This window comes from Aotus nancymaae, unplaced genomic scaffold (genome assembly GCF_030222135.1).
Source record: "Aotus nancymaae isolate 86718 unplaced genomic scaffold, 86718_ANA_hifiasm-v0.15.2.pri h1tg000028l, whole genome shotgun sequence".
Lineage (NCBI taxonomy): Eukaryota > Metazoa > Chordata > Mammalia > Primates > Aotidae > Aotus > Aotus nancymaae.
In genome coordinates this window covers 8,806,734-8,821,657 of record NW_026988441.1, presented here as the reverse complement: position 1 = coordinate 8,821,657, position 14,924 = coordinate 8,806,734, and the positions used below count along the sequence as shown (strand labels likewise).

General features: G+C 53.5%; 1 protein-coding gene and 1 non-coding gene across 4 annotated transcripts in view; one reads left to right on the top strand and one right to left on the bottom strand.

Moving 5' to 3' along the window:
• Positions 1–3,361: 3,361 nt before the first annotated feature.
• HIF3A (hypoxia inducible factor 3 subunit alpha) overlaps positions 3,362–14,924 on the top strand; it is a 39,946-nt gene continuing 28,383 nt past the window's right edge. Inside the window, exons 1-5 of one of the 3 annotated variants that reach the window (XM_012446647.2) lie at positions 3,362–3,501; positions 9,069–9,259; positions 13,353–13,437; positions 13,734–13,849; positions 14,287–14,495. In XM_012446647.2, coding sequence (XP_012302070.2) covers positions 9,104–9,259; positions 13,353–13,437; positions 13,734–13,849; positions 14,287–14,495 — 566 coding nt within the window. In that variant the 5' untranslated portion in view covers positions 3,362–3,501; positions 9,069–9,103. Of the gene's footprint in view, positions 3,502–9,068; positions 9,260–10,410; positions 10,557–13,352; positions 13,438–13,733; positions 13,850–14,286; positions 14,496–14,924 lie in introns of those variants that run through there. The other 2 variants (XM_012446646.2, XM_012446648.2) reach the window with 2 other exon arrangements.
• LOC135276846 (U6 spliceosomal RNA) lies at positions 11,631–11,734 on the bottom strand. The gene has a single exon (XR_010344404.1). It is a non-coding gene; the product is annotated as a U6 spliceosomal RNA (small nuclear RNA).

Genomic DNA, 14,924 nt, shown 5'->3' with positions numbered 1-14,924 from the left:
CTAAACCCTGACAAGCTCTAACAATGCTGCTTCCTCTGCAGCTCCTTCTACTATTTATTTATTTAGAGACAGAGTCTCACTCTGTCAACCAGGCTGGAGTGCAATGGCACGATCTCAGCTCACTGCAACCTCTGCCTCCTGGTTTCAAGCAATTCTCCTGCCTCAACTGGGACTACAGGCGTCCGCCACCACGCCTGGCTAATTTTTGTATTTTTAGTAGAGATGGGGTTCTACCATGTTGGCCAGTTTAGTCTCGAACTCCTGACCTCAGGTGATCCGCCCACCTTGGTCTCCCAAAGTGCTGGGATTACATGCATGAGCCACCACGCCTGGCCCCCTTCTATGATTCAGAGTGCTCCTTTTCTCACATCCCGTGTACCTTCACATTGAGGGTTGAGAGGTAATTTCTTTATATATCAAGATTCTTGTGGGTGCAAGTATCTGAAATCCATTCAAACTAATCTAAGCACAAAGCAAATAAGGCAATAGAGAATGAAGCAATATTTAACAAAACAGAAAAAAAAAAAAAGTCCATCGTGGGGTTCATTTGAAAGTCCAAGAATTAAACTGGAGTTCAGGTATGGCCGAATCCAGGCACTCAAGTGTTGGTGTCAAAACTGCCTTTCACAATCGTTCGTTTCTGCACAATCTCTTTTGCACTGAACCTCATTTCATAAAGTCTCTCCTCTCTTTGTGGCAGTTCCATCTGCTCGGCAATTCCAGCAGAAATAGATAAACCTGTTTCCTATTTGTTGCGGCAAATGTCTCAGGGTTGATTCTCATTGGGCTAAATTGGGTAACATGCCTTCCCTGAACCAATCACTGTGGTCAGGGAAGCAGATTCAACTGATTAGCCAGCTCTGGGTCTGATGTCCGTCCCTGGAGCTGGTGAAGGCAGGGCAGTGGCCAAGCCCTATTCAAATTAAATAGATGAAGAGGAGAGAGAAGTGGTTTCTCAAAAGATAACATTGTGGGGTACTGGGGTGAACCAGGGAGCCTTGTGGATTCCTGGGGGAAGAGTGTTCTAAGCTGTGAGAATGGCAAATACAAAGGCCCTAAGGTGAGCAACTTGCTTGCCAAGTTCAAGGTTCAACAAGACCACTTCTGCTATCGTATCTTCTTCCCTGCCAACCAAATCCAGACTAGTGAGTTATCGAACACACACACACACACACACACAAACACACAGTTCCTTATCCAACTGTAATGCTTTTTCACCATTGCTTGGTAACTTTATATGCCTCTTCCTTCATACTTGACTAGTTAAAAAAAAACACAAAACTATTTCTCTGCTCTTTTTTAAAGTGGGTGTGATTGAGTTAAAACATATTTACTTGACTTAAGCTTAATTATTTATCAGTGGGAACCTGAAAAGGGAGCCAGAGAGGCCAAGAGGTTAGGGTGGAGTAGAGGGGTGGGGAAGGTAAGCTGCGGTGCAGGGGGCGCAGACTGGAGGAATGGGGGCGAGGTGGGGCTGGGAGGGGCTGGGGAGTGAGAGGGAAAGGTAGGTGCCAGAGGGCCAGGGGTGTGATTAGGAGTTGGGGGTGGAGAGGGTAAGCGGGATACTCTGTGGATAGATTAGAAGGGCTAGAGGAGGCGGGGCTAGGGGGTTGGAAGGGGTGGGATTGGAGGTCGGAGAGGCCCACCTGAGGTTAGGAAATGGAAAGGTGAGAGGAGGTGGGAGTTAGAGGCTGGGGACTGGGGTGCAGAGGGCAGAGTGAACTGGGGGGCGTTCAGAAGAGTACTGGCGTTGGCACTTCAGAGGCTTGCCCAGAGAAGGCGCGGCCAGCCGGCGGTGCAAGCTACAAGGCCGAGGAAGTCCGCGGCGAGGGGCGTGGTTGGGGGTGTGTATTACATGGTATTCCCCCCACCAACTCTTCTTGCCTTTCCAAGTCTTTTCCTCTGGTTCCGCCTCCTTTTCAGGAATGACATGCCCTCTGCCCAATCAGAACCGCGGACCTGGTGCGGCACAGCCAACCGTGCGGCGCGGGGAGGAGCTGGGGAGGGGGCTCACAAGGCTAGGGGAGGGGGCTAGGGGCCTCCGAGGGCTCCGGAGCGGCGACTGGCGAGCCATGGCGCTGGGGCTGCAGCGCGCAAGGTACTGAGGTTCGGGGGCAGGAGTTCTGGGAATTGGGGGACTCTCCTCCTGGAGACCCCTGAACTGGATTGGGGGGGTTCGCGGGTGCGAGCCAAGAAAGCCCTCGGGCGCGCAGTTGAAGGCACATCCCCGCCGCGCTTTCCACCGTTGGGGACTGCAGGGGTGGGAGATTCCCTATGTCCCTGGCTGCCCCGCCCCTCTTACCAAGAGCGGCTTCGGGGTCCCCGATTTCCGGCTACCCAAGGCTCGCTTCCCCACCTGGTTGCGGGTGGAACTTGGGATTCCTGAGAAATTAGGGGTGATTGCATTTGAGCAGTACCCAGGCTTCTGCGTCAGATATTCTCTCTCCACATATTGGTCCCTCTTAGCCTCTGAACCCCCCAAATTGAGGATGCTCTTTGCCACCAGGTCCCTGAGATCCTAGGAGATATGGGATACCCCTAAATTGAGCCTTCTCACGTATAGGGAGTGCCTTGGAATGGCATTCAGCTCCTGAGTTCAAGAGAGGAGAGATCTCCTCTGATCGTACCCTTCCTGACAGTCTCTCAAACCTTGGGATTCCCTAGAAATGGGCAGAAGGGAGCCCCTTTCAGAATCCGTCTGGGACCCTTCCCAGGAGCCTTTTTGTATTCTTTTAAAAGGCAGAGTTACCCCCTTAAATAACAGGGAAACAAGCTGGACTCACTTTCCAAAGTCTGGCCCCTCATCTCACCCCTCCAGTCCCATCTTGAGGGACAGGGGAGGCCCATCCAAGTTTTATTTGGGGGAGACTCCATGGCCGGGTGCTGTGAGCCTGCAGGCCGTGATGGGAGACCCCTGCCACAGTGCTCAGCTGGGGTCATCCCAGGCAGCGGATGGGTTTCTGGGTTCACCTCCAGCAGGTGCAGCTCTGCTGGAACACAGAGGAACCTGTGCCCTAGGGCCGCTGCCCAGGTCGGGGAGTCCTATCTGGCCATGTTCTCATGGGACTGTGGAAAATGTTCTAGGTCCTCAGCTTTCTCTGTCCATTATGAGGCGCCCAGTAAGCCTCACCCCCTTCCCTCCTCCCTGGCTTCTCAGGCCTGATTGGATCCGTGCACACCCCATATTTCTTACCCCCCCATCCTCTCCCCCTTCCCCCATTCTATTCCAGGCCCTGGCTCTAGGCCTACCAGGGAACTCCATCCCACTCCTTTTGGGCCAGCCACCGTCCCGCCCCTCTCAGCACCCCCTCCTGGCTGGGTGGGGGCCCCGCTTGGCTGAGCTGGGATGCCCCCCCTCCCCACCCAAGGCCAGCCCTTTCCTGTAGAGTCATCTCACTGCCACGCGCCACCCACTCGTAACTCGCACCCGGGTCCTGGCTGCACTGCGTCCCCTCCTGCATCCCCTGGATGGCCCATCAGCCAGAGGGGGCCTGGGCGATGGTGAGTGGGCCCCCCACCCCCTTTCCCCTTTCCCTTCCTCTAGGTGGGCCCGGCTGCCATCCCACTGTGGGCAAGGATGCTCTTGGGAAGTCCCTGGTGGGTACAGCTTGCAGCCTAGAGTGCCCAGTGAGGAACAGGGTTCCCGGAGGAGCCAGGATTTGGGGGACCAGCACCCCACCGGATTACCATGTCCTTGGGAACAAGCAGAGTCAGGGGCCAGAGAGACTCCCCCAGACCCGCATGCCAAATCCCTTCACAAACCCAAACCCTGCCTCTGGTCTCTCAGGACACCTCTGGACAGTGCCAAGGGGCATCCTTGCCCAGGTACAACCTAAGCCCCCACCCACCAAATCCTCTGTGCTTTCTGTAGGACCCCCCTGCCAATACCCAGCTGAGTGTCAGAAGAGAAAGGCCCAGAAGTAGCCCTGAATGTGGGTCAGGGATTCCCTATTTTACTGTGCCTTTCTCATGGGTGGCAGCTTCTTCAGGGCAGGGAAGAGGTGAGCTTCTCTCCTTCCTGGTTGGAGAGGGGCACTGGGCCCCAACCCCCATTCTCAGGCCTCACCCTCTGGCCGCCAGGCCCTGGCCCCACCCCTGTTCTTGGCTGGAACATGGAGGAAGGGTGGCAGGGTTCCAGCTGCACGTCCCAAGCTGGGCAGAGTGCCAGGGGGCTGGACCAGGGCTGGGCATGGGGCCAGCTGGGGAGATCTGGAGGCAGCAGGGGTGTGAGGGGGGAAGGGACTGAGGCTGCTAGGCAAAAGAGGAGCAAGGCAGGGGCCCCTTGGGTGGCGTGCACACCTGCCAAGAACACAGGCCCTAAAGTCAGAGTTCAAATCCCATCTCACCCACCGCCTGGTGGTGTGGACTTGTGTCAGCGACTGCTGCTCTGAGCCTCAGTTTCAGATCCTGGAAATATGGGGTGGCCTGGCGTGGTGTCAGGTCTGTTGTTCCAGCACTTTGGGAGGCTGAGATGGGTGGATTGCATGAGTTCAATACCGGCCTGGGCAACATGGCAAAGTGTCATCTATACTAGAAATACACACATTGCGTGGTGGTGAGTGTCTGCAGTCCCAGCTACTCGGGCGGCTGAGGTGGGAGGATGGCTTGAGCCTGGGAGGCAGAGGTTGTAGTGAGCCAAGATCAGGCCACTGCACTCTAACCTGGGCAATAGAGCCAGACCTTGTCTCAAAGAAAAAAAAAACAAAGAAAAGTGGGGATCACGCCCCCTTTTCATCACCCCAGATCAAGATGAGGAGCCAGTAGTGAGGAAGCAGACGGTGGGGGGCGTGACACCCAATAGTTGTGCCATATATGGAGTTCGAGTCAAGAGTAGGCAGACCTGGCTTGAATCCTGGCTCTGCTACTAAAAGCTGTGTGGCCTCAGGCAAGTTTCATCACCTCCTTGGGCCTGCTTCCTCACAGGGTAAATGGGAAAAATAATTGCAGGAACATGGTCGGATTAACTGAGAAGTGGTTCAGCGTGGCTCAGTGTTGATGGAGGGCGCTGGGTTACTCAGTTTGAGGATGCCAATGCTCTGACTCTCAGTTTCTGTCTCTATAAAAGGGGAGATCAGGCCGGGCGCCGTGGCTCATGCCTATAATCCCAGCACTTTGGGAGGCTGAGGTGGGTGGATCGTGAGGTCAGATGGAGACCATCCTGGCTAACATGGTGAAACCCTGTCTCATCTCTACTAAAAATACAAAAAAAAAAAAAACAAATTAGCGGAGCTTGGTCGTGGGTGCCTGTAGTCCCAGCTACTTGGAAGACTGAGGCAGGAGAATCGCTTGAACCAGGGAAGCAGAGGTTGCAGTGAGCCGAGATTAAGCCACTGCACTCCAGCCTGGGCGACAGAGCAAGACTTGGTCTAAAAGAAAAAAAAAAGCGGGGGAGATCACTTCTACTGCTCAATAGGGCTGTAGTAAGGACTTAATGGGGTCTCCAGCTCTGTGAGTGTTCAACAGTCCAATGCTCTCATTATTGCACTATCGCTGTTACTTAGTCCTCCTTTTAAGCTTTTAAGATGCTTGAGTAAAAACCATGTATGTAATAGCATGCACACACCACACCATGGGGCGTGTAGAGTAACCCACAGGTTACTCTAAAGCCCAAGAGGCTCCTAAGCTTTCGCTTTTCATCCCTGACATGCGCAAAGGGAGAATAATAAGTTTAACCTGGGCCAGCTGCGGTGGCTAACGCCTGTAATCCCAGCACTTTAGGAGTCCAGGGCGGGTAGATCACCTGAGGTCAGGAGTTTGAGATCAGCCTGGCCAACATAGTGAAACCCCTGTTTCTACTAAAACTACAAAAATTATCCAGGCATGGTGGCAGGTGCCTGTACTACCAACTACTCAGGAGGCTGAGGCAGGAGAATCGCTTGAACCCGGGAGGCGGAGGTGACAGTGAGCCAAGATCGAGCTACTGCACTCCAGCCTGGGCAACAGAGCAAAATTCCATTTCAAAAATTAAAAAAAAGTTTAACCTTTGTATAACACTAACTATTTGCCAGGCCCTGTTTTCTAAGCCCTTGACATATATATGAACTCATTTAATCTGCAAAACAACCCTATGAGCTAGGTGCTGTTACTATGCTCAGGGAGGCTGTGCCACTTGTCCAAAGTCACACAGCTTATAAGTAGTGGAGTCAGGATTGGAACCCTGAGCCAGAGGAACTAGCCCCCACACTTCCCAGTAGAACATCCAGAGGGCAGGCTGGGAGCTGGAAGGAGGGTCCCTCCACAGCCACCAGCTGGCTCCTTCTATGGAAGAAGCAGCCCAGCCACAGAGAGGATTACAGAGCCCAGCTGTCTGGGAGGTGAGGCGCTGGCCCCACCTCCCTGCCGATTCCCACTCCCTGTTCCCTCTGTCGGGCCCCCAGCTCAGTGAGGCCCTCTCACCCCCACCCTCTGGGCAGGAAGACAAACAGGGCTGGAACAGAACAGGACGGAATGTCCTCAGGCAGGCAGGACTGAGGCCCCTGCCCCCACGAGCCAGGCGGGAAGGGATGGGACAGGGCGATATCTCCCCCACTCCTGCCCTCTCCGGTGCCTCCCACCCTGCTGCACTGTGGACTTTATTTTCCTTCTGCCTCCAGACAGGAAAATAGCCCCTCGCCCTGGGGGGTGGGGCCGCAGGTCTCTTGCCTGGGGCTGGGGTTGATGCCACCGCAGAAGCAGCCTCTGCTCTTGAATTTAGGAAGGGATAGTGTCCCCTCCTAGAGGTTCTGCTTCTGTCGGATGGATCCCAAGGAAGGGATGAGAGAAAAGCCTGAAAACTGGAAACTCATGGCCCAGATTCGAGTCCCAGCTCTGCTAGTTGTTGGCTTTGGGGCTTCTTGGGTAAGGACTTCACCTTTCAGCATCTCAGTTTCCCCATTGTAAAGTGGAAGTTTAAAATGCCCCCCTCTGCTGGGCGCGGTGGCTCACCCTGTAATCCCAGCACTTTGGGAGGCGGAGGTGGGCAGATCACGGTCAGGAGTTCGAGACCAGCCTGTCCAACATGGTGACACCCCGTCTCTACTAAAAATACAAAAATTAGCCGGGCATGATGGTGGGTTTCTGTAATCCCAGCTACTTGGGAGGCTAAGGTAGGAGAATCGCTTGAACCTGGGAGGCAGAGGTTGCGGTGAGCCTAGATTGTGCCATTGCACTCCAGCCTGGGCAACAAGAGTGAAACTTTGGCTAAAAAATAAGCACATAAGTAATTTTAAAGATGTAAAAATAAATGAATAAATAAAATGCCTCCCTCCTAGGGCTCCCCTGAGGATTGGATGAATACATAGTTCAGTGGCAAGCACATAAATGCTGAGCAAATGGCAGCTGCCTATTCCTAATGGTAATATTTATCAATATTATAAGTGTAGATGAGATTATATATACAATATGCTACACTAGACTATATATACAATATACTAGGTGTAATACACCATATAATAATCTTTTATTTTGTCTATTTTTGTTAATTTTTTGTTGTCTTCTTTTAGATACAGAACCTTGGTCTGTCACCCAGGTTGGAGTGCAGTGGCACAATCATGGCTCACTGTAACCTCGAATCTGGGTTCAAGCAATCCTCTGCCTCACCATCCCAAATTATAGCTGCTTCCAGCTTTAATTTTGTATGAAAGTAAAGAGGCTGGGCATGGTGGCTCACACCTGTAATCCCAGAATTTTGGGAGGCCAAGGTGGGAGGATCACTTGAGTTCAGTAGTTCAGGACCAGCCTAGGCAACAAAATCACACACACAAACAAACATACACACACACACAGTCTCTACATGAAAAAAATACAAAAATTAGCTGGGTGTGCTGGTGCACACCTGTGGTCCCAGCTACATGAGAGGCCAAGCCTGGTTGAGCCTAGGATGTTGAGGCTGCAGTGAGCCACATTTATGCCGCTGCACTACAGCCTGAGCAGCAGCCTGAGGAACAGAGCAAGGGCCCGCCAAAAGAGAAAGAAAGAGAGAAAGAGAGAGAGAGGAGAGAAAGAGAGAGAGGAAAGAAAAGAAAGAGAGAGGGAAGGAAGGAAGGCAGGCAGGCAGGCAGGCAGGCAGGCAGGCAGGCAGGCAGGCAGGCAGGCAGGCTGGCTGGCTTTGGGTTGGGTTCACAGAGACCTGGAGTTTCAATTTGAAGACAGTGGCAGAAACAGGGAGAAGAGCTAAAATCCTGGACATAAACCCAGGCCCATAGATAGAGAGAGAATGAGAGTTCAGGCAGACCATTGTTTAACAAGGCAGGCCTCCCTATTTGTGGTCAGGCACTGCACCTCTCTGAGCCTCCGTGTCCTCATCTGTTCAATGGGATGTTATCAACTTCCCTCTGGGTTGCCTGAGCATTAGGCAGGTTAACGTAAGTTTCACACTTGGCACTGGGAGTGACAAAATAGTAAAAGCTGGGTAAGTGGCAGATATTTCTGGCAAAATGACACTTATTCTTCCAATCCCACATGTAAAATGTAGGTATTTGAAATGGATTGCAGGGGAGGGTGAGTGGTGAACAGAACAGGTTGCTTTCCTGTGTCACCCTGGTGGGTCCCTGCCCCTCTTAGGGCCCCTGTTGGTGGTTTGTCGTTAGACTTTGAGATCTACGTTCCAAGATTCTCAGGATAGTTCAGTTGAAGGAAAAGGTCAGGGGAGGAGATTCTAGGAAGCTGTAGGGCAGGGGGCCTGGGAGTCTGTAAGCATCTCCTTCGTGGGCCCTCCCTCCTCGGCCCTGGGCCAGTTCAGCCAGCCCCCTCCCAGCAGGGGCCCTCCCTGTCCCCCAGGAAATAAACTGCAGATAAGTCAGGGAGGGGACAGAGAGGTCATAGGAGCGCCACGGAAAGGAGCGAGGCGGCTGAGGCACCATGGGCTGGCAAGACCACAGGTAAAATCCCAGCTAGGAAGGGCTCCACAGTGTAGCCCTTGCAGGCCCAGAGCGCGCCGCGAACTCGCCACGGCCACACATCGAGGCCTGCACAGCCCCGGCCCAGCCCTCCACGAGCCCCGGCCCCACGTGGCAGTGCCCCACGGGCTCGTTCCGCGCTCCTCCTGTCTTTCCCGAATCGCCACCAGTGAATGCTGCCCATGCCCTCAGGTCGGCCACCGAGCTCCGCAAGGAAAAGTCCCGGGATGCGGCCCGCAGCAGGCGTAGCCAGGAGACCGAGGTGCTGTACCAGCTGGCGCACACGCTGCCCTTCGCACGCGGCGTCAGCGCCCACCTGGACAAGGCCTCTATCATGCGCCTCACCATCAGCTACCTGCGCATGCACCGCCTCTGCGCCGCAGGTGAGCCCCGCCCGCGGGAATTCCCATCTTGACCAGGCCCCGCCCATGGAAAGCTACATCCTTGGGAGGCTCCTCCTCCGGGAAGCCATAGCCCGACAAAGCCCCGCCCGCTGGTGACGTCTTCCCAGCGGAGCCCCACCCCCTGGAAGCCACTTCCCACAGGAGGCCCCGCCCCCTCTGAGTTTCCGGCCACCTGGGAGTCCCGCCCCCTTAGAAGTCCATCACTTGTGAGGCCCCGCCCCTCGAAAAAAGAGCCCTTTGGAAGCCCCGCCTCCTTAGGACGCTCAGAGAAACCCCTAACCCCTCAACCCTTGCGATTTGGTCCTCTAGGAGACTCTCCCAGATGGATAGGCGCTGGTCTCATAACAAATCCACTGGGAGTCTGCGCCGCCCAACTTTTCATTACCGTAGCTGAGAGTCCCTTGTCCCTTCCCCACCCTGCTAGTTCTACATCACTTGTTCTCTTAGTAGGCATTTCCTTGAATTTCCACCCAGTTAGAATTGCACCCTGCAGCGGGCTTTGCCACACACGTTCACGCACGCGCACACACATCCACACACACGCACACACACAGTCACACACACACCCCATGGAATCCCAGGACCCTGAAAAGGGAGGAAGTAGCATTATTCTCTGGGAGGCTCTGCCCATTTGATTTCTCTGTCCCATAGAATTTTACTTCTCTAGGAGGCTTTACCTCCTTAGAAGTCTGTCCCCTGGGAGTCCCTGCTTCTCTAGAGTTCTGTCCCTCTGAAAGGTCCTGTCCTCCATGAGTTCCAAACGGGAGCCTTCCCCCTCAGCTCTATATTACAACTCTCCACAGGTCCTGGCCTCTTCATATTTTAACCCTGGGGAGTTCCATCCACTTAGAATTCTGTCCTCCAAGGAGGCCCATCCACATCCTTAGAATTCTGTTCCCTTTGGAGACTCCTACTTCCATAGAATTCTGCCCCCTGGGAGGCCCTGATTCTAATTCGAGTGCTTCATGGTCCTGCTCTCTTCCTTGGGAATCCAGGCCACTAGGATGTACCCCCACACATTTGGGGGTGCACGTAAGTTTCTCTGAATGAGGAAAGGCAGAGGGAGGCTAGCTAGGGTCAGTCCACAACTGACTTAGAGACGCCCCCATCCTCCCTGCCCCGGGTACCAGGGGAGTGGAACCAGGTGGGAGCAGGGGGAGAACCACTGGATGCCTGCTACCTGAAGGCCCTGGAGGGCTTCGTCATGGTGCTCACCGCCGAGGGAGACATGGCTTACCTGTCGGAGAATGTCAGCAAGCACCTGGGCCTCAGTCAGGTGAGAGGTGCTCCCTGCTCTGTGCCTGGCCTTGTACTGGTGATGCTGGGGATACAGTGATGACCAGGACAGCCGTAGCCCCAACTTTATGGGACTCACAGTACAAAGGGGATATAGGTATGTCACTAGACAGGAAGACCCAGAATGGTCAGGGCTGGGATGGGACAGTCTAGGGGGCTGTGGGCGCCCAGGGGTGGGGTGTACCTGACCTAGCCTGGGTGGGAATGGAGGGCTTCAGGGAGGAGAGGACATCTGAGCTGAAATCTGAAGAATTTAGCTGGTCAGAGGAGTATGGAGAATGGATGGGATCAGTGAAGAATGTACATGGCAGAGGGAACAGAGGAGGCAAAGGCCAAGAGATGAGGAAAAAAAAGTATTTGGGGGAAATAAAGAAGTTGGCCACATGCAGTGGCTCACACTTATAACCCTAGAACTTTGGGAGGATAGCTTGCATTCAGGAGTTCAGTGTTTCACCTGGGCGACATGGCAAAATCCTGTCTCCACCAAAAATATAAAAAATTTACCACGTGTAGTGGCACACACCTGTGGTCCTAGCTACTTGGGAAGCTAGGTGGGAGGCTCACTTGAGCCTGGGAGGTGGAAGTTGCAGTGAGCCAAGATCGCACCAGTACGCTTCAGCCTGGGTGACAGAGCAAGACCCAGTCTCAAAAAAAAAAAAAAAAAGAAAGAAAGAAAAGAAAAGTTTATCCTCCTAGGTGCAGAGTGCAATAGGTGAAGCTGAGAGATAAAAGGCTAGAGAGGTCATCAGGGTAGGCTGTGGCCAAATTTAAAGCCAAGTTAGCTTTATCTCCAGGGCCCTGGGGGGCTACAGAACAAATTTAAGCAGTGTAGAGCTTGTGCCAGAGAGGTAGAATCAGATTTACATTTTTGAAAGTTTCCTCTACGTACTGCATAGAGATAGATTTGGAGGGATTGAGATCAGAGGTTGAGAGATCAGCAAAGGGTAGATGCCAGTCTCAGGTGGGACAAGATGAACAGGGGCAGGGGCCATGGGGATGGAAAAATAGAAATGAGACATTTAGAAAGTAGACCTAACTTTCTTTCTTTTTTTAAATTAACATGGAAGGCTTCAGGCATTTGCGTATCATCCTTGCGCAGAGGCCATGCTAACCTTCTCTGTGTCTTCCAATTTTAGCCTATGTGGGGCCAAAGCGAGCATAGAAAGTAAAACTAACTTTAATTCATCCTTACAGCAAGGCCCATGAGAGAGTTCCCATTCTTTTTCTATCTCACATAAATGGGTTCCATGGTTGGTATCTGTTCCTTTTCTCTGCCTCGTTACCCCACTCCTGGTACCAATTCCTCTGTTAGTGTGAGTGAGCATTTGCACCCAGAGAGATGAATGTCCCAAGATCCCAAAGCTAGGAAGTGGCAGAGCCAGAATTCGGCTCCAGCTACAACAGATGCTGTCAGAGGAGCGAGATCTCCCTCTTTCCCTATTCACCAGCACCAGCATCAGCACCATTCACATGGTGAGCCAACAGGGTCCACCTTCACCTGTGTCCCTTCCTCCTAGCACCAGGCTCATTTCCCAAATCAAAATGAAGAGTTGGGTTTTCAGTTTGCCAGACAGGTGTGATTTAAATGGAGTCTCATCTCAGTGCAAGGAGAGCCTTGCACTTACTGTTCCCTCTTTCTAGAATACTCTTACTCCAGGGGGCCACAAGCCTACCTCACTTGCTTTGTTCAGCAGTTTTTTTAAATGTCACCTCTTCAAAGAAACTGTCTAGACCACTCTCTCTAAGCAGCCTCCCATCATTGCATCACCTTTTCCTGCTTTTGTTTTCTTCATGTTACTTGTTATATTATTATATGCTCTTTCGTTCACTGTCTGTCTCACCCCACTGGCCAGTAAGCTCTTCAAGGCAGGGATTTGTGTGTGTGGCCACCATGTCCATACCATTTAGAAGAGCTGGGTGCGGTGACTTCCACCTATAATCCCAGTACTTTGGGAGGCCAAGGTGGGAGGACTGCTTGAGCTCAGGACTTTGAGACCAGCCTGGGCAACATAGTGAGACCCCTATCTCTACAAAAAGTTTTTTAAAAATTAGCTGAAAGCCAGTGCAGTGGCTCACACCTGTAATCCCAACACTTTGGGAGGCCAAGGTGGACAGATTACTTGAGGTCAGGAGTTCAAGACCAGCCTGGCCAACATGGTGAAACCCCATCTCTACTAAAATTAAAAAAATTAGCTAGGCATGGTGGCACACGCCTGTAGGCCCAGCTACTCAGGAGTCTGAGGTAGGAGAATCGCTTGAACCTGGGAGGTGGAGGTTGCGGTGAGCTGAGATCGCGCCATGCATTCTAGCCTGGGCAACGGAGAGAGACTCCATCTCAAAAATAAATAATAAATAAATAAATAATAAATAGCTCAGTGCGGCAGAGCATGCCTGTAGTCCCAACTACTGAGGAGGCTGAGGTGGGAGGATCAGATCGCTTGAGCCCAGGAGGTTGTGGCTGCAGGAAGTCATGATTGTACCACTGCACTCCGGCCTGGGCAACAGAGCAAGACCTGTCTTAATCAATCAATCAATCAATAGGAGAGAGCCTGACACTTGGTAGGTGCTGAATAAATGCTTGCTCAGTGGGTGGATGGATGTATAGGTGGATGGATGGATGGATGGGTGGGTGGATGGATGGACAAATGGATGGATAAATGAATGGGGAGATGGTGAAATCATCCAAGCTCGAGAATTACAGCAGGGGGATGAAGATGGGATGGAGGAGATGGGTCAGAGGCCCTGGTAGACCCCACCCCACTCTTGTCCCTGGCAGCTGGAGCTCATTGGACACAGCATCTTTGATTTCATCCACCCCTGTGACCAAGAGGAGCTTCAGGACGCCCTGACCCCCCAGCAGAGTGAGTTCCCTGGAGGCCTCTGTCACCACCGTACAGAGGAGGAAGCTGAGGCTCTACCCTTCCCTCAACATATCCCCTCCTCTTCTGGAACACCAGACTAAGACAAGTAGGAAGAGGAGAGATGGCCCTGCCCTGGGGAGTTTGAGGGGACACATACTACCCCTGGGGGCCCCTCTCTGGTTCCAGATCCTAATTATTGGGATGGAGCTGGGGAGGCCTGACCAGCCAGGGTGCTGGAGGGCACTGGGCTTGTGTGCAGCTGCCTGTGACCTTCCCCCGATCCCGGGCCTCCCCAGCACTGTCCAGGAGGAAGGCGGAGGCCCCCCCCACGGAGCGGTGCTTCTCCTTGCGCATGAAGAGCACGCTTACCAGCCGTGGGCGCACTCTCAACCTCAAAGCGGCCACCTGGAAGGTGCGTGGGGCCCGGCTGGAAAAGGGCAAGGATGCCGGGGCGGCCAGGGCTGCTGGTGCTGGGTGTGAGCACCGAAAGATCTCAAAGGGTGCTGGAGTCTTGGCATCTCCTGGGCTGGAAACCCTGCGGGGCTCACTCAGGTTGGGTCTAGTGGGTCTTTAGGGCATCAAGGAGTGTGGGTGTCTGTGGAGTCGGGACCTGGGGCTCCTGTAAGCTCTCTTAGGATGAGTCCCTATGGGCCTGGGATAGGGGTCCTCAGCCCCTTTGAACCTGGAGTCTTCACAGGGTTGGACTCTGGAGTCCTCACTCGCTCTAAGCTGCATCTCACCTCCCTGGGGGGCCACAGGACGCATCTTCCAGCCCCATGGATGGTTTCAGGCCCGGAGGCATCACTGCCTTGTCCCCTCTCCCCACCCCCTCACCGTCTTGGCCCCCAGGTGCTGCACTGCTCTGGACATATGAGGGCCTACAAGCCCCCCGCACAGACTTCTCCAGCTGGGAGCCCCAACTCAGAGCCCCTCCTTCAGTGCCTGGTGCTCATCTGCGAAGCCATCCCTCACCCAGGCAGCCTGGAGCCCCCGCTGGGCCGGGGGGCCTTCCTCAGCCGCCACAGCCTGGACATGAAGTTCACCTACTGTGACGACAGGTGGGCAGGGGCCCCCCTTCCCTCTGCCCAAGTCCAAGTGCTCTGTTTCCCTCCCCACCTCCACACCCCACATTTCTCTCCTCTTTCTTTCTCACTTCATCCATCTCTCTGTGTCTGCCTATCTCTGAATTTTCTAAATGTCTTTTTTATCTTTTCTTCTTTTTTGTTAAAACACTGCCTCCCCATTTGTCCAGACTGCTCTCAAACTCCTGGGCTCAAGCCGTCCTCCCACCTTTGCCTCCCAAAGTGCTGAGATTACAGGCGTGAGCCACCATGCCCGGCCTCCTTTTGTCTTTCATTCTCTCTCTGTCTCTGAGTCTTTCCCTTAGTGTCTATCTCTCTTTGGCCCTTTTCTTAAATGATTGAGTCAATTCGCGTCAAGCAGTGTGGTGCCACAAGTTCCGGGAATTAGGATGTGGACATCTTTGG